This window comes from Nomia melanderi, chromosome 5, assembly GCF_051020985.1.
Source record: "Nomia melanderi isolate GNS246 chromosome 5, iyNomMela1, whole genome shotgun sequence".
Lineage (NCBI taxonomy): Eukaryota > Metazoa > Arthropoda > Insecta > Hymenoptera > Halictidae > Nomia > Nomia melanderi.
This window is the reverse complement of record NC_135003.1, coordinates 6008055-6033633: the sequence shown is the minus strand read 5'-3', so window position 1 is coordinate 6033633 and position 25579 is coordinate 6008055. Positions and strand designations below refer to the sequence as shown.

General features: G+C 33.4%; 2 protein-coding genes across 14 annotated transcripts in view; one reads left to right on the top strand and one right to left on the bottom strand.

The window, feature by feature from the left end:
• LOC116430920 (uncharacterized) overlaps nucleotides 1–25579 on the top strand; it is a 71077-nt gene that overhangs the window by 44226 nt on the left and 1272 nt on the right. For 4 of the 12 annotated variants that reach the window (XM_031985637.2, XM_031985636.2, XM_031985633.2 and 1 more), the window contains exon 9: nucleotides 23293–24851. In XM_031985637.2, coding sequence (XP_031841497.2) covers nucleotides 23293–23689 — 397 coding nt within the window. In that variant the 3' untranslated portion in view covers nucleotides 23690–24851. Of the gene's footprint in view, nucleotides 1–452; nucleotides 12797–23292; nucleotides 24855–25579 lie in introns of those variants that run through there. The other 8 variants (XR_012998583.1, XR_012998584.1, XR_012998586.1 and 5 more) reach the window with 8 other exon arrangements.
• LOC116430924 (uncharacterized) lies at nucleotides 16182–23537 on the bottom strand. Of its 2 annotated transcripts, XR_012998587.1 has the most exons (3): nucleotides 23388–23537; nucleotides 18557–18902; nucleotides 16182–17809 (listed from the first exon to the last, which is right to left on the bottom strand). XR_012998587.1 is itself a non-coding variant. In XM_031985656.2 (2 exons), the coding sequence occupies exons 1-2, from the start codon at nucleotides 23397–23399 to the stop codon at nucleotides 18609–18611; spliced, it is 306 nt and encodes a 101-aa protein (XP_031841516.1). In that variant the 5' UTR covers nucleotides 23400–23537; the 3' UTR covers nucleotides 16182–18608. The 2 variants fall into 2 exon arrangements, 1 of the variants encoding a protein (XP_031841516.1); XM_031985656.2 differs by having other exon boundaries at nucleotides 16182–18902.

Here is a 25579-nt window from a genome sequence, read left to right as displayed (position 1 = left end):
AGCGATTTACAAGAAAACTATTCATTTTTGACCCACGGTTCCTTGGAGACTATTTCCCTCCGCGATGAGTAGAATACGATAATGCAAACACAATGTTAACTTTTTGTTTCAATGGCAAAGTGTACTTTGCAACAGGTTCTTTACCACAATCTCCATCAAATCAAAGGTGTGAAATCATGCCGCGACAAGGAAGTACAGTCGTTTCTTTCCACCTTGTACACGCATAGATTCTCCACGGGATATATAAAACGTTCTTTCGGTTATATCAGTTGTATTCTCCGGACGTACATATGAGTTCATCGGCCAGATCGATGGTTTACGCAGAACACATATGCGGCGGTAATCCGCAAAAGGTTAAACCTCAGGTCATTGCTATAAACGTGGGAGCTGCAGTGTAACAATACGTTTGTACAATCATGTCCTCAAATCTCCAATGATCACGTCTATTCCAGCGATCCGGACCGAGCGATTTTCGTGCCATTCAAGAAGGTGATCCTAGCGTGGTGCACCACTTGACCCGAGCCGCCCAGCACCCTGACGGCTCCACGAATCCTGTTGTCCCAGTACACCATGTGAACGCCGAGGCAACGCTGGGAGCGTGCACGCGCGATCACCGATTGTTTCCACGGGTACGTGACGATTTACAATACATTTACAACCGTCGAATGTCGACACGAACAACCTATAGTTCTCGTACAAAACGGAGACCGTCTAATGAATCTCTTCTACGAAGAATCTCATGGACACACTTTCCAACTATGAGCCGCGATATTCCTCGGAATTGATGTATAATTCGATCGATCGATTCATTCCAATCGTATACTGTCGCTTAAACGTTTCTTCGATGCGTTTCCCCGAACAGGTCAAATACAACTTGTGATAAATGTTCTCGTTTTTCGCTTTTCCCCCCGTTTTTATGTTAAGCTTCATCGATTACACGCCTGACGTACAGTTGACCCTCGATTTACGCGACCATCCGTTCCACGAGGATTCGTATTACGCAAATGAAGATTCCGTAAATAAAGTCTGTTGGTACAAGAGAAAACAGAATATTGGGAAGAAAAGCTGGTGTAAGTTTAAGAAATACATATTTGTTTCACATAGCCAAGCAAAAGAAATAATAATGAGATTTCAGAAAACAGAAGTACATTTTATTCGATGTTACTAAATTCAGATCGCACGTAAATCAAGGGTCAGCTGTACTAGATGTATATTTTCCGTTTAGCCAAGGATTAAGTGTTAAGTCGAGTAAACTCACGTTGTCGGATTCGATGTACGATGCATGAGACTGTTCGACGTCCAGTTTTGCCGGAACGATCATAGGTGAAGAACGTGCGTGCATGCGTGCGTGCTCGTACAGTCTAGATTACTCTAGACGCTGATCTCTGCAAGCGATTCCCAAGCGAGAACGGGTAATCAGTATTATTACACGAAATTCGGTCCGGCTAGAGTAGCGTTCGCCGGTCGAGCAAAGGCACAAAACCGTATTGATGGATCTCTCGCGCTCGGCGAACCCACGAGCGGCCCAAGACGAACCGTTTCGACAATGTAGACGTAGCCGAAGATCGTACTGTTTATACCACATCGTCGCAACGGCAACGAAGGACTCGCTATTGTCATTCAGCAAATTCTTTCCGACTGTTTCGCAGCGTGTGATAACATTCCGAAACTGGATACTCTTCGTGGAACAGGTATTTACACCGGTAGAAAGGTAGATTTCGTCACAAAGTCGTTAACACTGGTGCTACGAGATGGGTCAAAATGACTCGTTGCTGATTTCTTCTTTCACAATCACTAAAAAGGTGCAAACACTTCTTTAAGAAATTGTTAAAGAAACTGATTGATTCGGTCATATCTAAACTGAAATATAAGACAATTGAAATCTTTATGAATACTAACTTATAGCTTCTATAAAGAAGTTTTAAAAAGTCAGTTTAAGTGCTCGGTAGTTCTAGTGTTATATTCGTTTGAACGCCTCGTGGCGCTAGAACATTTACTAAAAGAAACAGTTCTTTGTATTAGGTATTCATTTAAAATTTGTTTACCGTGGTTATTATTGAATCAGTATTTATTAAAATTCCATATAATCGGAACAGTTTTTTTAGCCCCTGTGTTGCCAATCAAAAAATATGTGCATTTGCCAAATTATTACAGTATTCGTACGTAAATACTTTGCTTTTGAAGCAAAAATTGATATAAAAATGTAATAATATATGAAAAATTGGAGTGAAATGATTCTATACCCCTCTATTTATTTAAGAATTCTCTTTACCTTTGTTGTAAAAAATGTCATTGATAGCTTGAAACTGGCTTACTTTACTGGTTAGTAGTAAAAATAGAAGGTCTGTAAAAATTGTATTGATTTGTATTTTGTAATAGTATTGATTTCAAGCTAAGACCTCAAAAAGGGTAACTCGCAGTCAAGTTCGTTGGAATTACAAAAAAAAAATGAACACAGTACTGGTAGCAGCGATGATTTCGAGTCTTGACTCCTGGAGATCGTTTTTAAAACCCCTTAGTTTTAAATGGGTTAATACCAGGGATTGAAAAAGCTCCAAAATAACTTTGAAACTGTTATATATCGGCTCCAATTGAAACAGTTATGAAAAACCGAAATAAGTCATAATTGTTATTCGGTATATCGGTTTCGTTTCCGGTTCTTGGAAATAATATGGGTTCTAAAACGGTTCTACAACTGTTGTTTTTCGGTTCTTCATAACTGTATCAAGAACTGAAAAACAACAGTTATAGAACCGTTTCAGAAGCGGTATAAATGATCTTATTTACATCTACTCTTAAGTAGTCTGTAACACTGACCATAACAATTTGACCGTAAGAAAAGAAACTGATACACCGAATAACAGTTATGACTTATTTCAGTTCTTCATAACAGTTTCAAGAACCGAAACCGATATCATGATTGTTTCTAATTCCTGGTCAATATGCGTTATGAACCATCAAACAGATATTTTCCATTAACCTACTTCAGGAAGTAGGTCTCATCGCGTGGAATTTGGTTCCATTGTTATCGCGAAAAGGTAATTTGCGGTGCAGACCACACTCGTTTTCAACGGCTTAATTAACCTTTTCGCTGCCACACGTCCTTGAAGCTGTATGTTAGAGTAAAACGCCGTTACAGTGACTTACCGGTAAGCCGTGGCTGAACATCTATGGCGGAATAAGAGCGCTGGAGAGCGCTCCAGAGCAAAGCCGGAAAGCAACGACAGGATCAAGTGGCAGTCGGGAGTCTGAGAAGGGCTTTGTGCTCGTAATACCCGTAAACCTGGGCCACGTATATGCACTATACGCTGCATAGTATGTAGTATGTGCACGTATTCCGTCATTATCGTAGCAGGACTCTGTGTCTAGCCCTTTTCTCCATGGGGAACATGGAATACGTCGTTAGGAAAACCGTACAACGCAAATAAGCGTCGATCGTCGCTGCAGAAGGACGACCTTGCTACAGTAATGCTCGTTTAACCCTTTCGCTACGGGCGTCCTGTCCGCCGTGACACTCCCGTGCTTGAAGACGATTACATAAAGGGAACTGACGTCGAATCACAATATTCAATAATACAAGTAACTAAATAATAGTGTAGCTCAAGAACTATAATACTAAACCATTAATAACCAATTCCAATACGATTTGCCTTCGTTATAAAAGAACAAGTAATATACAAAACGCTCAAAATTCTCGTGAACGACGTGTTAATCGATTGGATTAATGATTAATCTAAAATGGCGGTATACTAACGTCCAACTTTGTTGTAACGAAAGGGTTAAAATCAAACGAATGAAACAGAAGTCGATCCTTCAATTGTCAGTGGCACACAAAGAATTTTAATCCGTCATAATAACTAACTAACTAAGAACTAACTCTTGTTAACCAACGATCATTTTAAATGCGCCAAAAGCTCTAGCGCGCGGCATTTTAACAGTGTCCCAGTATATTAGCCTTTATATTTGATCCACGAAGAGTATTTGGAAAGGATAGCGTGGTAGGCATATACGACACTATTTTTGTAACTCTTTCAGAATGTAAGATTCACTTGGAGAAAGCATACTAGGGAAACGTTTCTCTAATGAACGCGACTTGTCGGGTTTTTGTGGTGATCACCCAACAACTATCCTTTGAAACGATTCCTTTCAGTTCAATTGAAAACAAACATGTGCAGTACATATATGTATCTTCTGGCAGAGAGCAGAGTAGATTCAAATGGAACGAATCAAGTCACCGGACTTTTTTTATATTGGATTATGGTGGCTCATATCTTTTCTCAAATGCGTTCTTCCTGAAATGTTTCTGTTGCGATTAAGAATAGGGTCTTCTGTATTGTAATATTCGTTTAGATACACTAATTCTTCAAAGGTTTTATTCATAGGTATACTCATTTTGAATATAAATGCAATTACTACAAATTTTATTAATTTTTTGGCTTTTCGTTGAGAGAACACAAACTTTTAGTTCAATTTATTTGTTGAAAGATTATTTGAGGTTGATCACGTGATTTTGATACATCAGCCATCTGTAATAATAATGTAAAAGGTCATATAAAATTCGTGATGATGAGACGAGCAAGAATGCAGATATAGTTCTATGAAATTGTTTAACACTAGAAAGAACTGCCGAGCAATTAGAGTGATTTATTTCTAATTATTTATACAATATTATAACAATACATTTCTCGAGATTTGAAAGGTCTTTTATTCTAATATTTGATGAAATACAGAAATTTATTTTACGATCTCTTTCAAACCTGTGTTTATAATTTAAATACTTGCAAAATAAAAATTCTGAAATGACCCGTCGTTAGTTTGACTCGTTTGGTAGTTCCAGTGTTAAAAATGGTGGGATTTATAAGGAAGAAATGTTTTATATCTACTTTTAACACTAACATTACCGAGCAGTTGAATTTTAAAATTCCTCTATAGAAACTCCAAGAGTGCATCAATTGAGACTAATTGATTTACAATTTAGCTTGCGTATTGCTAAATCAATTTCTTTAATAGTCTCTCCAAGAAATATCTGTTATCTTATAATAGATTTATATGAAGTTTAATTCATAACAAAATCTGTACAACACTATGAAACATGTTATATTGAATATGGTGTTGAAACACATCCTGACAGTTTAAATATATTTTATAAGTAGACGCTTTTAAAATGGGGGCGTATTTGAGAAAAGATGCTACGATTGTTTACACCGGGGCACGATTTTCCTTTGTGCGATGATGACAACATCCGAAAATATTTTGTAACATTTTCTGCACTATAACAGACAAATTTTTATAGAGATCTGTATTCGATCGATATTGTACAAACAATTTTTTTATTGACACTTTATCTCCTTAAAATATTTTTATAGAATTTTCGAGATACCGTTTGCGAATAAGAGATTATATATATACATATATATATATTTTTTATTATATTTTATGTATTTTTTTATTTGTACAGTCACAGTCTTTGCACGTTTAAATGTATGCACGTGATTATTAATTAGATGAGTAAAGATATAAAGGAGGTATAGATGATAAAATGAATTTGTTTGAAAACCGAATAATACTAATACTACTCCTATTATTGCTATTACTGCTACTACTACCGCTACAACTACCACTACTATTACTATTACTATTACTACTACTACTACTATTACTATTACTATTACTATTACTATTACTATTACTATTACTATTACTATTACTATTACTATTACGATTACTACTGCTACTGGTACTCCTACTACTACTACTGCTATTATTACTACTGCTACTGGTACTCTTACTACTACTACTACTACTACGACTACTACCATTATTGATAATAATAACAACAACAACAACAACAATAATAATAATAATAATAATAATAATAATAATAATAATAATAATAGTCACGATAATCAACTTCATTGCACACATATGTATGCAGATAAATATCAAATTCAAGGTGACATACATCGATGTGAAAGCTTATCATTGTGATTATAATATCAAATACGAGATTCTGCGACTATGATACTTAATACTGTTTCCAAATCTGTTTTAAGACGTCATAAAAGTAAATTTGGTTCAAAATTTTTATCTCATTTCTTTATTAATTGTCTGAAAAATCGTGGAAATAACTTCAAAACAATAAATAACGATTGAAATAATATTATTCTTCAATTGTAATAAGAAAAAGATACTTCCTTCTATCTTCAAGTCTACTGAACAATTGAGTGTGCATATTTAAATCGTAAACACTATACAGAGCAATTTTAAAAAGTGGGACTAAGCATTCTTTGCGGAAGAAAGAACAAAAATTGTATTTGCCATATAAAATATTTTTCTATCGTGTGATTATAGTTATCTTTTTGTACAAAGATTTCTTAGCTCGGTGTGAGACAGAAGGAATCAATTATTTAATTTTTCATAACAGAAATATGTTATTCGTGTTTGACATTTATTGTCTTTAATTTAAAAACTTCAAGACTGTTCAAGTAACGTATAAGCTATGTATCAATATTTCTTACAATTAAAAATCTATAAATGTATATAGTAATACTTCACATTGAATTAAAGTAAGTTAAATTAAAAAAAGGAATTTAACTACGTTGAATTCATTATAGCATTTTAATGAAAATAATACTTTCAAGTAGCTTCAGGGCATACAGATTTAATTGTTTAGTAAATCAAACTTCTTATTGGAAACAATGAAATCAACAATTTTTTACTATATATAGCAGGCATCATTGTTTTTAAGATTCCAAAAAAATGATTTGACTATCACGTATCCAATTGACTCACGCTGAGTTAAGCCATACATATTACATAGAGTTCCCAATAAACCGAATATTATCTCTTCATTACTCATTCGAACAGTTCCCAGTTTTTAAAATTGGTATTCTCCGTGAAAATGTGTAGAACAGCATGTTGTACATTTTCTTTTATATAGGATTTACGTAAAATATGAAACGTTCACTACAGGGCGTCTAGTTTCGTTGAATGTTCACTCTATTCCGAGCGAAATTCAGTGTACAGTTGGGAACTTTCAGCGCACCGAGCGTTACTTAAGTGACAATATCGATTCCTCGTTGCGATTCGAACTATACAAAGTCTTACCTCGTGACAACGCCTCTGCAATGATAATCAAAACTATCTGGTGTATGTGTACACGTGTAAACGGGTTCGCGATGGCGTCTATATTCGCACGTGCGGGCTAATTACGTTTCTGCTTTTAGCGATGGAATCAAGTCCTCCTGACGCTTCAGGTTTATCGATTTTCTACGTGATTTCAATTCAGCCTTGAGACATTCACTGGATGTTATTCGAAGAGAATTCTGTCGTTTCTCGACAGCTTTAGTTTCGAAAACAACAACGAATACACAATTTCGAATTGACATACATACATACGTAGTATTCAATTATAATGGTTATAATTATTTGTTATTGTTATTATTTATAATTCTAATTATTTTTAAATATATTTTGTTGACTCGTACAATTTAAACAGGAATCCTAAACAAATTGTTTACTGTGATTGATTTCATTTCTTCCTACATTATGTCTCTGTTTTCTGTGTAATTTAATAAAAATCAATATTCTTCATTGTTCAAGGATTAAAGGAAAACACTATTTTGCTATTGCCAATTTATTGTTTGCAAAGTAAATTTGCATTTACAGTAAAATGGAGAATTTTGTTGCGTTTAATATTGAAACAAATAACACGCCAAGGGGTTAATAGGCTTTTTAACGACTGTTTTATATCAAAAAGCAGGCTAATAATTTTCTTTAAGATATATTCTCCTGGAAAACTGATTAGATTATGTTATCCAATTCATAATTTATTGAATTAGTATTTCAATTGTTATTCCTAGTGAAATATTTATTAAGAAATCCTCACGCATTAATTATGAATTCTTAGTAAATTGTTCAATAACTGGTAGATAATGTGTTAAGATGGCGGAGATAGCGATGGAATTATAATGGACTCGAAAAACTACGATTACATCTATGGAGGAAATATTGTACTATCAAGAAATAGATTTCCTAAAAGTATCGATCGTACCAGTTCTTGAATGCTTGCTTTGATGAAGCTTCGATGAAAGAATCGAATAATTGATTTTTTCAGGAAAATAGTTTCATGTCACATCTAGGACGGCTTCCATCTCAATGATCGAACTAAAATTAAAACCTTCCGCGTTATGCAAATTACTTCTATACCCGATGTATTTTCAGAAGTGCTGAGTCATCGCTAAGAAAACCCTAATAGTGAGAACCTGTAATAGTTAAACTGCGGATTTGTATGCATTCATAGCTTATATACATACCCAGAAAATTGTTGTTTGAAACTTCACACAATGTTTGCTTCTTAAAATAGAATATGGTGCTGTAGAAGTTTTTTCTCACTATACCCCGAGTTAGACATTCTAACCAACACTCAGTATAATGAACTGTTTAATAAAATCTAATCAGGTTTTCATGTTATTACAAATTTATAAAAATTATTAACACAATGTACAAATTTCTGTGTCTGTAAATTAATTTTTATAAACCTTCATTTGCATAAATATCTACGGTTTAGAAATTTAGATAATAACGATCTAATAGTACTATCCATAGTTTATTTTTTTAAACTACATATGTACACGAAAGATACGTTAAATTCTTTTATATAAAATTAAATAGTTCGTTTAACACTAAGACCCCGAATTTGTATTTGATTGTAAAATAAAAATATAGTTATGTATGTCACTTCGTTTACTGAACTATTAACCGCTTGCCCTATGATTTCTTTTTGAACTGTGATCGATCTAGCCACTTTGTTATCAATAATTCATTGAATACAAGAGAAAATTCTAGGCGTAATCTAGGTCAAGGTTCACTCTAAAGTATAATCATTGATAATAGGAATAATATGTAATTTGCATCCAAACGAATTGAATAATATCTATGTTCGTCTATTCTATTTGAAGTCTTCACCACGAATCTGACACGATATTATAGGGCAAGGGGTTAACGCGTTATTTAATTTTCTGTTAGACTTATCAACTTTAATAATCGTAATACACTCCGAGCGTATTTTCTGAGGAATTGATGTGGAACTTGTACGCTTGATTCCATCGCTGTAGTAGAAGCTATAGATCTTCCTTGTTCAAGGTCACTGAACTGCCGCCACCATTACACTATCGACATCCGACGCCCCACCAAAGATGAATGTTTTAAAGATTTAGTACGATTCTTGTCCTAAACGCGTAAAATAGCGAGTAACATTATAGTGGAAGACGATAGACATTACTTTCGACTATTCGAGGAACTAACATGGCAGTCCTGATTACAAAATGGAGCAGTATTTTATTTTGGAGAGACAAACATGTATTCAAATACACGTATTTAATCAAATAAGGATATAAATGGAACTTTCGCGCACTTTTTTCCATATATCATCTACTATTCGAAAAAAATGTTCCTATCCTTGACGTAAAAATTGATGCCGTTTCCGAAGAAAGTCAAGAAAAGTGGCTTTGAACGATCGGAATACTCTGCCACGACAGACAGTTGTCAATATTCGATCGAACCCTCAGAATGCCCTTGTAGATCTACCGAGCAATAACAATTACTAAAGAAAAACTGGAAATTATTCATTATAATTATAAGTTAATTATGACCTTCCACTCACCAACGATCATTCGGTTAATGAGGTGCTCATTCGGTGTACAGAAATATTCGAGTGCGTGTCTTTAATTTCTTTCATTAAGAAGAAGTAACTTGTATTAAAAATAAGGACAATATTTATCGAAAGATGCAAAATTGTGTGTTTATTAATACATACACAATTTAAGGGACTCTTATTGTCCCTGCGGATTATTTTCAGTTTCGACGAACTTCGATGAGAATAGGCACGAAAGGAATGTGGACACCAGTGATCTAAATTATTGGCTGTTATTTCTCGGTCACGTGATTCTGCGGTCATGTCGTTTGTAGAACAAGATTCTTTCGTGTTTTCGAGACATATTACCATTATGCTTGCTATCAAAAAACGAAACTGTTATTGAAAAACTATTATTGAGAAAGGCAACTAAGGAAAATGATAAAACCCAGGGAGCTTTATAGAATTTTCCAAAATGTTCGTGTTTGATACAGATAATAGTTAAAAACGTTGAGTTTAACATTTATTCTCAAATAATAATCCTTACCATTCGGTTGGCTAAGTGTTAACATCGTTAAGTGTATAATACCTCACAACATTTTAAACAGACAATACTTAAATTAATATTAAAGTATTTAATGGAAACATAGTTTCCCATCAGAACCGTATGCTTTATTATATACAGCAAATGGATGCTCAGGACAAAATAAACCCATAAATACTCAATCAGCAGTGGAGATTGCCAGATCGCTGACCTAATGTGCCAGCTATAAGCTACGCAACTGTATTTTACACGAAATGAGCACCTTATCAAGGGGATGGAGCTTTGATAGTCCATAGTCAATATCTTGGTGATAAAAATTCTCGTTTCGTTACCTTATCCAATTGACTTTTCTTTCAGTCATCAGCTATACTTGGTGTAGCTGCACCTAGTTAGATTGATGCAAAAGTTTCAGAAAAATTTGTATAATTTACAACCTTATTTGTAAAATTTATTATTTAAGGTTGAACCAATAGTTTTATTGTTTTTCAAAATATTCTCCTTCAACATTAATACGTTTTCAATTGTGCTGCATCAACATTTTCTAATTAGAAATACCTAATTAGAAACTACCTTTCTCTTGAAATCCTGATTTCTGCAGGTCCACGTAGTCTTATTCATCTACCTGAATATCATATCATAATATATGTTTGACGTAGTTACAACGGTACAAGACCAAACTGCGAAAGACTTGCATCCTTTTCCTCCTTCAACCATCAAATATGCTCGGTCAGAGTAAAACTTTTCGAAATATCGTTTCATAGTCTGTTCAACGAGTCTAGTTAGCACAGACGAACAAAGTATCAACGAGCTAAATAACTGACAGACGTAATGGCTCGATGCTGTCGAGCCTAATTGTCCCACGTGCTATTGTTTAACCCATTCACTGTCAGCTACGAAATATCTCGTAGCTTGCTCTATAAGTTTGAATTAACTGCTACTTTCTACGAACGACAATTTTATGAAATAAATAAATAGTGATGAATTATGTATAACAAAGAAATAATTTTGTTTCCTTTGAAATCAATTTCTGGCACACAGGGCAAGGTATTCTTAACATATTGTTGATCGATTACTTGTGTTTGCACTTGTATTAGCCATTTCAATGTTTGAAACGCAGGGCAACATAGAATATCGCAAAAGCAAAACATTCAAAGTTACATAAAAGATATCTCCAAAGTTTCATTTCAATTTATCATATATAAATAAAGTGTTTCGAAGTTCATTTAGATTCTTTACTTTCATATTTAATTACGGAATAATAATCGGTGACATAGAATACTTTCTGCGTAAAATTACTGATCAACAATATGTTAATTTCCCTGGCAGCGAATGGTTTAAAGCCGCTGATAAAAATCGTTGAACGTATATGTCAAATTAATCACTGCTGTTCGGTAGATCTGTAACTAAACCTTGCGTATACGCATTCGACGCATAGTATATTTTGAAGACAGGTCCATGTAAAATCCGACACGTTCGATAGCGCAAAGAAAAGAGGGTATTCACATTCCGGAGGTCATACATGTATATTTACTGCGGAACAGTGTTAAGCATTTAAGAGGCTATAGAAACAACCTGTACAATTCGAACTGTGTATATCTTAATCGCTGTGAAGAAACATATTTAAACGCGTGTCTGTGTTCGTGTTTGTATCTTCGTGCAACATGTAAACGGCTCGATTAAAGTTGCAGTCGAAGAATATGCAGTATAATGTGCGTTTTAGCTGTTAGGGTTAATCAGTATAGGTGTCCTCGTCTTAACAAGTCGTGAAGCGACCGGAGTTCGACAAGCTGAGAGAGATGGTTGCGTGTTTGACGGTTTCGTCTTGTGCGAACTGCGAGGCTGCTTGTGAATCGTTGTGACATTTAAATTAAGGGAAACTGTTAAATAGAAATATGTTGCAGAATTTTGCTGCGCTTGTTGTGAAATCTGCTTTAAGGTTCGTGTGCACTTGGTTAGGGTAAATACCAGTTTGACTTTATGTCATCAAATTTTGTCACTGTTAAACGTATGAAGATTGAATGGTCCTAAAAGTAATATTATATATTTTAACACTTTATTTATTAAATGTCGATCGTATCGAATATTTATTATTGAATATTTTCATCTAAACGTGGCTATATTTTAACAATAAATATAATATATTTTAAAAAATATTTTTTGGATGTGTATTTAATACCAGTTATCTTGGTTATTAACAGTTGTATTATTTGATTTTAGCTTATACTCTTTTTACAGAGAATTGATTTACGTTCAAAATCATGTGCGTAGCGAGCTTTAAGGTGGATTAACTGACATCCTGCTTGATATGATTTTGTTCTATCCGAGAAACTTACGCCAAATAATCTATTGCGGAAGCGTGTTAAAGGAAAAAGCATTCGAGAAGATGTTATTTCAAATGTAATGGCGATCGAAGTGTATATACAATGTGCTGGAATTGAAGGTACAATGGCGTTTTGATTGTCCGAATTTTTTTTTACAGTCTTCATTTGAACCTTCGGATTTTCTATTTACAAACTATTTTTTTGGTCCAATCGAAACTCTGATTAAATTCTGACAGTCAAAATCCCATTGTACGTACACGTAAATAAATTGGAAAATATAATATAGAGCAACAGCAATTATCCTCTGTTTTTTTATTTATTCTGCACAGGGTGTACCATAATATATTGAACCCACTGTACCCACTCCGTGAATATGAACATTAACGTAATGAAAAAAAATTCATACGAACATATAAACTATTCGCAACGGTCGAAAAAAAAGGTTCACGTGAGAATATTCATGTATTAACCCTCTGCACTCGAAAGATTTTCACTAGAAATGTTCAATATTTTCTGTAAGAATGTAGACGACATTCTTTGAAACTAACTGATGAAGAAACGTTTATTAATTAACACTAGGTTTACAGAACGCGTCACTTTGATGCGTATCGAGTTTTATAAACATTACTTGGTAAATGTTTATATCAATTTTTATTGATGCAATCGAATGTGTATCTTAATTGTCTATTTTTAAACCTCTCATTTCCCAGGTCCAAATAAACGAACGTGAACTATTCCAGAAACAATCGTATAAATCGTACAATAAATGTCCATCAACCCAGTGTTATGAAACAAAGCTATTTTATTTCCATATTTCAGATATCGATACGCTATACAAAACTTAACACTTAGCCATCCCCCTAAAAATACTATAACTCTAACGTTTCTCATTATCTTTAATTGAACTCACTCAACAGATTTAATTAAAACTTGTGTTCCGCAAAAGCAAGAAAAGTATTAACTTGCAGCTAACCCTAGTCCAAAATTTATTAAATGATAAAAGAGAAAAATAAACAACATACATAGAAATGCATTGCTAAATAAAAAGTAGGAAATCTCCCCATTCGATTGACTAAGTATTATACTAATATTACGCATAAGACTTTATAATTCTGCTATTAAATCAAGTGGTCATCGATCAATCAAATCACCCCTCAAATGCAAAGGGTTAATCACGATAACAATTTACAACGTCAACCTAAACTATTCTCAGTGTTCGTATTATAAATATACAAACCATGTTGAATAATAAATTCCGATGGCATTACAAAGATTTCTAATTAACGACCACGAGGAAGTTCCGAAACCGAAAGCTGCGGATAAGGATTGAAATACGCGAAGAAGCCATGATAATACGTTGCCTTATCGTCGGTATTATTATCGCTTATCATCTTCGTGGCAAAAAAAAACCGTGCAATTAATTCCGTTCAATCTTTTATGGCAACACCTGCCATGGTCCGCACGATCCTAACGTCTGGCAACAACTTCGTGGACACGAAGCTACACTCGCGTGACTGCAAGCAAATTTAGTTATGTTACACGAGGCGATATTATCTATCCGTACGTAATATCGTTTGTTCCGAAGAAAAATCGAAAAGTTTGAGAAGCGACCATTCTTTTCACACCCTGCTCACGTTTCCACGTAACAAATGGACTCCCGTACCACTTTCTTGTACTCCATTTTCACTCCACCGTTCAGTTGATCAGACTTTTTCTTCGAGTGACTTACGAGCTCGTGTTTGCCGACTGTTTTACGAGGCTTCGTCGCCTTGTCGTGTAATTTCTCTTCTACGCTTATGCTCGATGGAGATTTGTCGCGAATAATTTACTAGGAAACAAATGATTTTGTGGTTGTTTCATGTGTACATTTACTTTTTGCGTTAACAGTTGATATCAGGAAAGTAATATTTTGCTTGGACTGGAGAGAATTGAATGACTTATTTGCGTTTAAGAGGAGGGATTCATACATGACGGTAAGTTAAAAAAAATTGGATGGAGAATTTATGGTTAATTATAGATGTTATTTGTTATCTACGTATTATGTGTATATGCAATATTTTTGGTAATAATATTCTATTTACAATAAAAACACAAGCAGCAATATTAATAGCAATATTAGTAGCTATTGCAATATTGTACGTTATTTATTTATGTGGTAAATTTTCGAAATCGAGTTACACAAGTTTTTATTATTTTATAAGTTCATAAGGACTTTATATATCCAACATATCCAACAACTGAATACAATCGAAGAGAAATGTCTTTAAAAATCCTGTAAAGTGTAATAACTCGTCAAATCTAGGCTCCAAGAAGGTCATTGGAACAGAAGGTTATCGCTTCAAGTAGTTTATATTCTTATTAAAATATCTCGCTAATTGTTATTTATCGCCATACCATCTGTTTTGCATTTGTGTCTATTAGTGAAAATTATTATCATGAGAGTTTTCCATTTGCATTGTGCTAGATCAGTCTATATGTAAGGTGTTTAAAAAAAGAATTTCCTTAATGAAAAATCACCCTTCCATCATGGTTTGATACTATTATTAAAATTTGTTTCCTAAATATTTTTAATACCTTCTACTAATCAAAGAAAAGTTTCCTCCAATCAAATAATAATTATGTTGCTAAGAAGCTAACAAAAATCGCTAATCAGAAAGAGATAGTCCATCAAGAGAAGTAACTATGATTCGGAGCAATGACCAGACTCGTTTTAGAACATACAACAGCATAATAAGAAATAAATTATCATTACAAAATTCTACACCGTATACTGCTACTTACCGAAACAAATTGTGGAACATTTATTGTGTCTAAGCATGCATAACGTTCAAATACTTTTGCCGTTGCTTGTACATCTATTATGTTGATTGCACATTTTTTACTTTTAGTCTTTATTTTTTGTGTGTTACTTATAGCACTGTTAGCGAGTACTATGTATAAGTCATCCATTTTTTACCACTTAAAAGTGTGCCTGTATTATTTTATAAAATAAGTGGCAATTATGGCGTCAAAATTAGATTCTTTTTAAAGAGGAACGTAATAACATAAACTTTGGAAACTACTACTATAAACTCTTCAACTATCGAATTCTTTTTTTTTAAGCACTCTGTATATGTTAGGTATCATAAGACACGCAGTATAAATGTTGTACGGTTCGTGGGAATAACAACTCTGTTTTACGTTTCCGCGTTAAACCTCGTTTAGCTCGGCTCGCGATTTCATTTCATTCAACCGCACACCTAAATAATATACCCGGGCGCACCATTGCGAGACGGACACGTGCCCCAACCGGGCACTTAATGCCATTTAAGGACAACAACAACACACATTCGACCGTGTAACTCATTATTATACATTCAGCACAACCTTGCATTTCTGATCGCGTTCGAGATAAATACACCTTTATCCGTTCGATCCGACGCCGAGCACGGTATTTCCACGATTTCTTGGGAACATCTTACAGATTTATTCCGATGATAACAAATGTACGACTTCCCATAATTGAATAAAGATTTTCGTTTCCGTCATCTTCACAGCCCGTTAACCAGTAAAATGAACTTCAGGGGAAAAATAGTATATCGCTTAACGATCGCACACTTTTGAAACTTTAACTTACTATAACTTCGTTCTTAAGGAATAATGATGTTCTTTTTTACGAAAGAGTGGGAAACACATTTTTTCTTGTACAAAGAAATTTGAAACGAAAGTTCTGATATTGCATCATTCGTTTTATTAGCTACTAATCGTTTGAGCATGAATCACACTGTTATTAATTGTTTAATGCAATCATGTTTTAGTAAAATAATTAATAAAATATTTATTATTTTGTGTCCATGATACCTGTTAACATTAGAACTATCGAGCGTTTAATGGGACTAATATTTAATCTTTATAAAAATTGTAACAACATATTCCTTTTTGTTTCTTGATATATTGATTATTGAAATGAGAATCATTTTGCATATTTAACGCTTTTAAAGCATCAATAATTTTGAAAGAAGAACATTGAAATTCGTCATTTTTATGGGTGCGATAGTTCTAGTGTTATTTAATGCAAAAAATCTAAGTATAAGGGATTAATGTTTGCTGATCGATCGTGAACGAAAGGATCTCATAGAAATGCGAAAAGAACGAGTAGGAATCGTATATAAATCGATGGAAAGAGCGTGACGAGGATAATAACGAATGTTCGATCGATCTTATCGTTCTCCCACCGATGATGGCGGCGATATAGCTACTGGAAGATTCCGTGATTCGCGAAATTCGCTGGCTCGTTTCAATTACTTAAGGCTTCGATGAGAATGATGCTCGCCTCGACGAGATTGTTATCATTGCACTTGCAACTAATAGGTAGTGATTGTAAAGCACTGCGATATTATTTCTTTATTGTTGATGGCAAAATATGAATATATTTATGATGACGGATCTTTATGGATTTATAGCTTACAATGAATAAAAGACTTGAAAAATAAGTAAAGCCGAAAATTAGATACGTACAATAGAAAAAGATACTTGATACAAGAATTGTTTGATTTTATAGGGTCACGTGGTGTCAATGTCCTTTTAAATTCCGTTGTAAATACCGAGAACATTCCAAAGTCATTAATTTTTTTTTAAGAACATTTTACATTTATGTTGACGTCAGATTTGGGAAGAGTTCACATAGTTCTTCAAAAATACAACTGCTTTTATTATTTTCCTATAAATAATATCACTTTTATCATTATTTTTCTGCAATTTCTGGATCATTGAGGACATTGTAATTTTTAGTTCACATTGTAGGAATACATACGTTGCACGAAATATTACTGTACTCTCTTCGCTTTTATTTCTTTCCACAAACGAACCTTATAATATAATTAGTATGTATACTTAAAAAAGTATTGTATACGCGAAGACACTAATACATCGGTCATCAGAATAATTTCATTTACAATTTACATCCCTTTGTTTTCGTCGCACAAGCAATTTTATTTCTGTATTATATAAACGAACAAAATTAACAAGGAATATAGTAACTAGTAACTGTACAATATTTTTTCAAACTTAACTCTTAACCACTATAGGCATTCAAACTTATACAATTATTGTCACAAATGGACTCCAGATATCTCTCAATGATATCTCAAATGACATATCTTATGTCATCCAAATACGTGATGTCAAAATACTCTTCAAACCTACATACTCGACATTCTAATAATTTTTAACTTCAAATAAATCATAAGTAATCTAAAAATATTTAACACTACAACTATCATACTCGTTAGACTGACGTTTTGGTTTTATTCTTCCGCAATTATCAATACACTACAATAAAAATAAATAGCTTCATTTCAATACTATAACAAATACATGAAAAAAACATATTACAATTTTTATAAGAATTACGAATTAATCGTATTAAACGATCGATAGTTCCAGTGTTAACATATAGAAATAATCACCAAACATGACTGGCAGCAAACTGCTTGGTCCTCATAGCGTTAACATGATCGTATAACAACAACAAAAAGTCACTTCAACAGAAAACAAAAAAAAAAGGAAAATGTCTCTCACGACCCTAATGGAAGTCGTGAATTCAAAAACAGCACACTTGAACTAATCAATATTTCGAGAAAATCAATCTTCCTTTTCATCTTCGTCCATTCGTTCATCTATTTCGTTGATTCTGTGCAAATATTGGCCACGCAAACGTCTTCATTACGCGTACATTTGAAATATTATTAGCACGTTGAATGCCGCGTGATTTTAAGTCTTGTTGAATGTCTCCGTATTCGGTAGCGTTACTTACTATATAGGAATGTTTTCGAATAATCCTCGTTTAACAACGCTAATGGCCTATGCACGCAAAATTTGGAAGAACGCGATTTTGGAAGAACAAAAATGTGAAAAGTTCTCTTATACCTTTTTTTGTGAAACAAAAAAACTTTCCTTTCTGTTACTGCAAAACAATCGCTGCGACACCGCGTCTCTCGTATGCATAAGCGCTAACAAGTGTACTTGTGCTGTTTCGGAATTCACGACTTCAATTCTTTACACGATAAAAGTATTCACCGAGTCCGTTGGTCACGGAATGCTCATCAGCGGGATCGATAGATGACGTGCGTCAATGGTGCGCCGGATAATCGGCGTACCAGCTGAAAGCCCCGTTGGACCCTGTGTATCCGCCAAAATCCACGTAATCCAGGACAGGAGTAACCGACCTCTCCAGACGCGGGTTCTCCAGGTCGTCCTGATGATTACTAGGAATAGCGATCGGTATGTAACTGCCGGCTTGTCGAGCAATCCTCGGCGTGACCGGACTCAGCTCGATCACGTCGACCCCGTCCACCGGTATGGCGATGTAACGGCGGCCGGCCAAAGCACCGTAGACGCCGCACAAAAGAATCAATGTTACAGTCTGAAATAGCGTAACACGGGAATTTAACACATCGTTGCTGGTCAAGTCAGGCATTCAAGGGAACGAGGCCCTTTTACGCGCATGCCCCGGCTGGGAATTAGTTTATTAACACGATAACCGCCGCGCACGTCGCACGATTCGGGAAAGTTGCGACGAACTTTTTGCAGTCTACCGGGTGTCTCGACTTTAGAAGTCCTGTTGTAAGTGTATTTGATATGAATTATGGAATAATGGTACTCACGCATTATGCGGACTACCTTTGTTTTCAAGAAATGAAATATTAACACTTTCGCTGCCACGGTGGACCCATGAGACCGTAGCTTCGAAATGACTTGAGAACAATTGTAATTCATCAGACAGCTGACGTCGAATAAAAATGTTTAATAACGTGAATAATTGGATCACAGTGTAACGTAAGAACTGTGGTAGCAAATAATTAATAATTGTTCCTTTTTATCCTTACTACAAAGGAATAATAGTAATAATGATGGTAATGGTAGTAAAATATTAATAATGTGTTATAGTATTAAATGAATGTTAACACATTGTTGACCGGCAATTTAGCGCATAAGCTATCCCATGTCTCCGGTTATTATTCCATAATTAAATATGAATGGAAAACAATCTAAATAAACTTCAATATACTTTATTTATGCATAATGAATTGAATGAAACTTTGGACACATATTTTATGCAATTTTTAATATTTTGCTCTTGCAATGTTCTATATTGCCATGCGTTTCAATAATTGAAATAGTTAATGCAAGTGCACCTTCGCTTAGGAAACAAAGGTGGTTCGTATGAGAAGTACCGTCATTCCAATGGGTACATCAAACAACTAAAATAAGATAAAATCTGTATAAATAATGAGATTGTATGATCATATCTTACGTAAAACGTCATAGGAAACAGAAAAATTGTTTATCTTCGATTCTGCAAGGTCGTCCCAAGGTCAGTACAAGGGTATCTTGAAATAGTCTGTTCTTTGTATTTTCTCGATGTCAAATGGAAAATATAGCATTATGATAAAAATTCAGGAGATGACCTTGACATGACCCTAAGAAATGGAGGTAAAACAATTTTCTATTCACCGCTACATTATACGTAAAGAATGATGATAAAAGGCACTACATTTTTGCTATAGCACCTACTAGTTCAATAAGTCTATCAAATGGCACTTACAGCGAGACACTCTATATACGATAGGAAGAGAAACTCAACCGATGAAAGTTTGTTCTTAGAACAGCGTGACTTGGATGAAACATTTCGAATGAAATGTGGATAGTGTCAAATGCGACGCGAAGGATATTTTTTATTTCAAGGATATATTGTTTTTTTTTTTTAGTTTTATAAGAGTAATCAATAGTTCAGAACATTTTTTAATTAACGTATAAAAATGTTTAATAAACTTGCATTATAGTATTCTCGATCTAATGATAAAGACTACATCTTATAAAATTGATCCATTCTAATTCTCCGTCCAAATATGTTCATAATTAAGTATTCATACATTTAACCTTTAACAGACCGGAAGTATTTCAAGTTTATTTACCGCCAAAAAATACCGTATAAAATACACACAGAGGTGACCTAGCACAATACTTAACGCATGAATTGTAAATATTAGAACAAGAACAGTGATAAAAATGGTAAAATGATTTTTGCCGCCACGTACGCGGCATTGGACCAAGTAAGTAAAAGTGCCATGCCGCTTATATGGCGGTATTGGTCCGTTAAGGGTTAACATCAGAACTGCGAGGTAAATCAGAAAGGTGCATATCACATTTCTTCTACCACTTTTAAACAAATATCTTCCTGAAAAATCATTAAACAAATGAATTTTGTAACGCGCACTCTAAAACATAAGTCAGAATTTTAAATAAATACACTGTTATAATTCACAAAAGAAAATACAAACGAATCAATTTGACTGCTCGGTGTTTCCAACGTTCAATCTTCTCGCAGAAACATAAAATATAGAGAAGTTGTGGAATCGTTTGATCTAAAATATTTTCAGTAAATTGAAGAGAAATATCCAAATGAAAAATCCAATAAGCACATGAATAAGGTAAATATGATCGTTTAATATGAACGTTTCAAATTGACGAGGACAGTTTTTAGACTGACGTTTTCATCTTTGGTTTCAGACGTAAATGCATTTGCCAGAAATTTTCATAAGGTCACGTCAAACGAGGTATCGTTGACCATGCATTTCATGACACGCTGAGTTTTCGAAATAACTTTCTTACTATGGGTAGTCCTCTAAAGGCTAAAATATTTTCCGCACTGATCACTCGCATGGATAAAAGTAGTCTTCGAACCGGAGAACGATTAACTTTTACACAGTTATATTTGAAGCTATGCCAAAAATCACGAGGAAGTCAAATGCCAACAGGAAAAATTACTCGGTCTGGAAACGAAGTTTCTTGGCACGAACTTTCAAGGCAAATTCAAACGTCTTCAACCATGGTAATGTAATTCTGGCGTGCGTGTAGTTATATGCTTTTTCAGTCAAATGAAAACAGAAGAATAGGTAGTGATATGCCCTCTAATTTCATATCCCCTTCGTAAAATCTGATTCGTAACTTGAATTGCTTTCAATTTTTGTGTAAAATTTGTAGGTAAACTAGTAAGGTTACCTATGACGAAAGGTGAAAGTGAAAGAAAAACAGTTTAATTGAACTTAATATGTATGTTATGAAAACAAGTAGCTTTTGAAACTTTTGCAAATGTGAGGGTAATATGGCTTTCTATAAAAAATCACAAAAAATAATTTCTAATAACACTTTCATATTTAAAGTAAATAAAGAAACAATATAACAATATATACAAAAATCACATAATGTTTTTTTCGCGATGTACAGTCACTATAGATCCATAATTAGTATATTTGTAATAGAAATAATCTTAATATAATAATGAATTTTTCGACAGTTATAGTAGCAGACAAATTATGTATGTACATACATGAGGACAGAACATTTAGAAATCTACAAGATCGTTTTCTTAAGTCGATGTTTTAAAAAATGAACAAGTGCTCAGATAAAAAGATTGATTTTTCAAAATTATGTTTTGGAAATTAAAATTAATGTAATGTTTTGGAGTTCTTCTATTGGGTTTTTCGAACTAATTTTCTATATAGTTTATTTAGAAGTTATCAAATATTTATCTTAACGCGTTCTTTTATAAATGAAAGATGAAGATTTCTTTGGTAAAAGCATTTAAATTTTTAAACTTCAAACATTTCACATTTTCTATAGTAAAATTTCCAAAAATCAAATGCTTATCCAAGTACTCTATTATTTGTATATTCCACTAATCTGCGTATCATCCTTATTTTTCAGTACCTTGTAATTAAATCTATAAAATTATTATACTTAGGTACACCTCTGAAAGTCTAAACATTTTTTGCAGTAAGATTTATTTTTACACAGAGAAAATACACTTATTTAACTTTTATCATCTACATAAAAAACAACAATCAATTTGTTCCGTACTGTTTGACACCAAAATCTAGTGTAGCGGCTAGTTTACTTGACATCGTTAACCCTTTCAACGGTAAATAGATTTTGGAAATGTAAGCATTATAATAATAAATTATTTTTAAAAAAATAGGAAATTTCATTACGTAGAATTTTCGATATTCGAAGAAACAAAGTACTTAACTGGAGAAATATCTAAATAAGTGTGATACTTTCAATATTAAAAATTTACATCCCTGTAATAAATTAAAAATGTTGAAATTACTGTTTGAGAATTATTTCAGTATATGTAACTCACGTGATTAATTTAATATGAATTTCTCTTAAAAACTGTAGTTTTAAAGAACAACGTTCACTGATAAACACATACAGATATCTGCAGGTATAAAACTACTTTAAATAGTTAATAATATACAACACGCAGATCGACAAGATGAAGACCGAAAATAGTTCAAACTCCTATCTTTTGTTCTTAAACAATTCTTATTTCTCGTTACTACCATAGAAAATTCGTGGGACAACTGTATAATTATAACAGAAAATTGTTTGCAACCCGTCTTCACCTATTGCTGAAGAAATTTAACAATAAAAAAACACATTCAACAATATAATAAACTCAACAATATGTATTACATTAATTCTTACTTGCATCTTTAATTTAATTTTATTCATTGAAAATCAACATTTTTGTTTGAACAGTATTCTTCAAAACATGGATAAACAAACAACCCAACATCACGCTCATAAAGATACATTTCATAAGCATTTCTGCTGAATGATATATCTTTTCCATAAGAATGACAAAATTTAACATTCTTAAAAACAAATAACAATAATAAATGGGAGCACAACAAATGGTTCGTACTCTATTTTTATATCTCCTTCTATTTCTACTTCTATTTCCCCAGGAAGGTCATACCGACAAGAGGGTTAATGAAAAAATTCCGAAAAGAACGGTCACAGTTGACGCGGCGAAAGAAGGGACAAAAGAAACAAGATTTACCGAATTATTCATGGTCGGATCGCCCGTTGCCGGCTGTGGTTCGGATATTCGTCGTACTGATGAACGTGAGCCGCGTTTGCAACGTTTTATACGGTTTCGCTTCGCCGCAGCTTTCTCGTCTTTTCCGATCGCCGAGCACTGGCTGGTTCCTAAGCGACAGCAATTACTCCCGGCACTCTCAACACTTTTTTTCCACTTGGTATTTACTCTATTCCAGACCAATTGTCGTATCGAGAATCCGTCACGACCGCGACAATTGCTTGTTTCTTTGCTTAAGGGGTTACATACCTTTGATCGCTTGAAAAGTACCAAGAATTGTAACGAGTTTCCTTTTATATGAAAAACAACGTATTATTAAGAAAGACTGTACATAAGTTTGATTCCATGTTGTTCAAATAATATTTGCGGATAATTTAATATTACGTTACAATTTAAAATGAAAGAATGTGGCTACTTGAATATACTTGAATTCGAGCGTGTAGTTTTCCATTTAAATTTTCAATTTCTCTTGTAAATAAAATAAGAGAAAAGGTATACATAGAACAATCGCATCGATAAGTAATTACTAAATAATAGTTTTAAGAATATTACTGTAAAATTTCATCTAAATCGATGAGCAGTCTCTGAAGAAGCTTCGAACTGCTCAGTGGTTTTATCAAATTTTAAATACAACTTTGGGAAAAATATTTCAAAAGGATTGCGCTAAAGGCATACAATTTTCGAAAAATTAATTTTTCTAGACTAATCAAAGGTATGTAACTTGTATATTTTGTTTATAATTTTTGCTAGAAGTTAGTATAATATCACCACAAACTGTTTAACTTTAAGAAACTTTTTTATTTTCTAGATTCTGATGATTACTATACATGCCAATCTGCACGACAATAATTGTTACATTGCTGAAGAGGATGGCAACAGTTGAGTTAATAGTGACAAAGAAATAAATGAACAAATTTTTTCCCAATGTTTGAATGTATCATTGTACCTGAATAATACATAATCTTGTAAAATAATAAATAATTTTGTAAAATAATAAAACTACTGGAAAATTAATGGATTTTACTGTTGTAACAGGAGAGTCCCCCCTTAAAGCTCCAAGTCGCCATTACGTCGGTATTAGACCGCAGAAGGTTGATAGCCTTGTTCGGCGAAAAACGAAAGTTCGCTCAAATTGAGAACTATACAAAATCACAGGGTAAGTAAGTAATTACATACGTTAGCACGAACTTCGCTGATTATCTTATACCCTTGGATCGAGCTTTCACACTTTTTATACTTGGAAACATTTTGCATTCCGATACAGAGTACTTAAATTAATTACCAGCAAAATTATATCGTGAGGAAAATTATCTCTTACATTGAATTTAATGCTTTTAAAAGTAATTATTGAAGTTTCAAGCTCTAAATCATTGATGTAGATATGTGAAAAAATGCCTCTGGAATTTTGAAACACAAAGTGTATCTTTGCACGCTTACTTCACACGTGCTTCTTTCATTATCAAGATGAAGATTCTTGGTGAATCTAAAATGGTGTGTACTACTATTTTATATTCAATTTTAATTAAACTTTCGTTTTTATTATTAAATGAATCGTTGTTCATTGAACAGTTAGAAGAATATACTTTCAACTATCTTTAGAACTTTTTTGCACTCAATAAAATCAGATTACGTGGGCATTTCTCTATTATTTTCTTATGACTCAGCGTCCATTTCTGATCTCGTACGCGCATATTTTATTTCTTTTACTAGTAAGTTTTCATATTTTACTTTAATTATTATTGTATAACGGCTTTTTCATAATCTCGTAAGAAACATTATTAGAAGGGAGAAAGTATGAAAATTCATACATACACAGTGTATATACTGAAGAAATTGCTAAAGCAGAAGTTATTTTTATGATGTAACCCATTAAAAATTAATGTGTTCCTTAAAGCCCTTTAAAAAGTTAATAAAATATGAATAGAAAGAAGTTAATATAGTTCTGAGAAATATCATAGAGCAAGGGTTGATAACAAATCGAATTTCAATCTATATTTCATTCTTTCTCCACATTGTATCTCTAAAAAATACGTATATTTCCTCGAAAATTTGCGTTTTAGTATATGTCCAATATACTTGTACCAACAATATTATCACTAAATGTACCACGCCCGGTCAAATGACCGGTACTTCGAAATAAGAAAATGTATCTA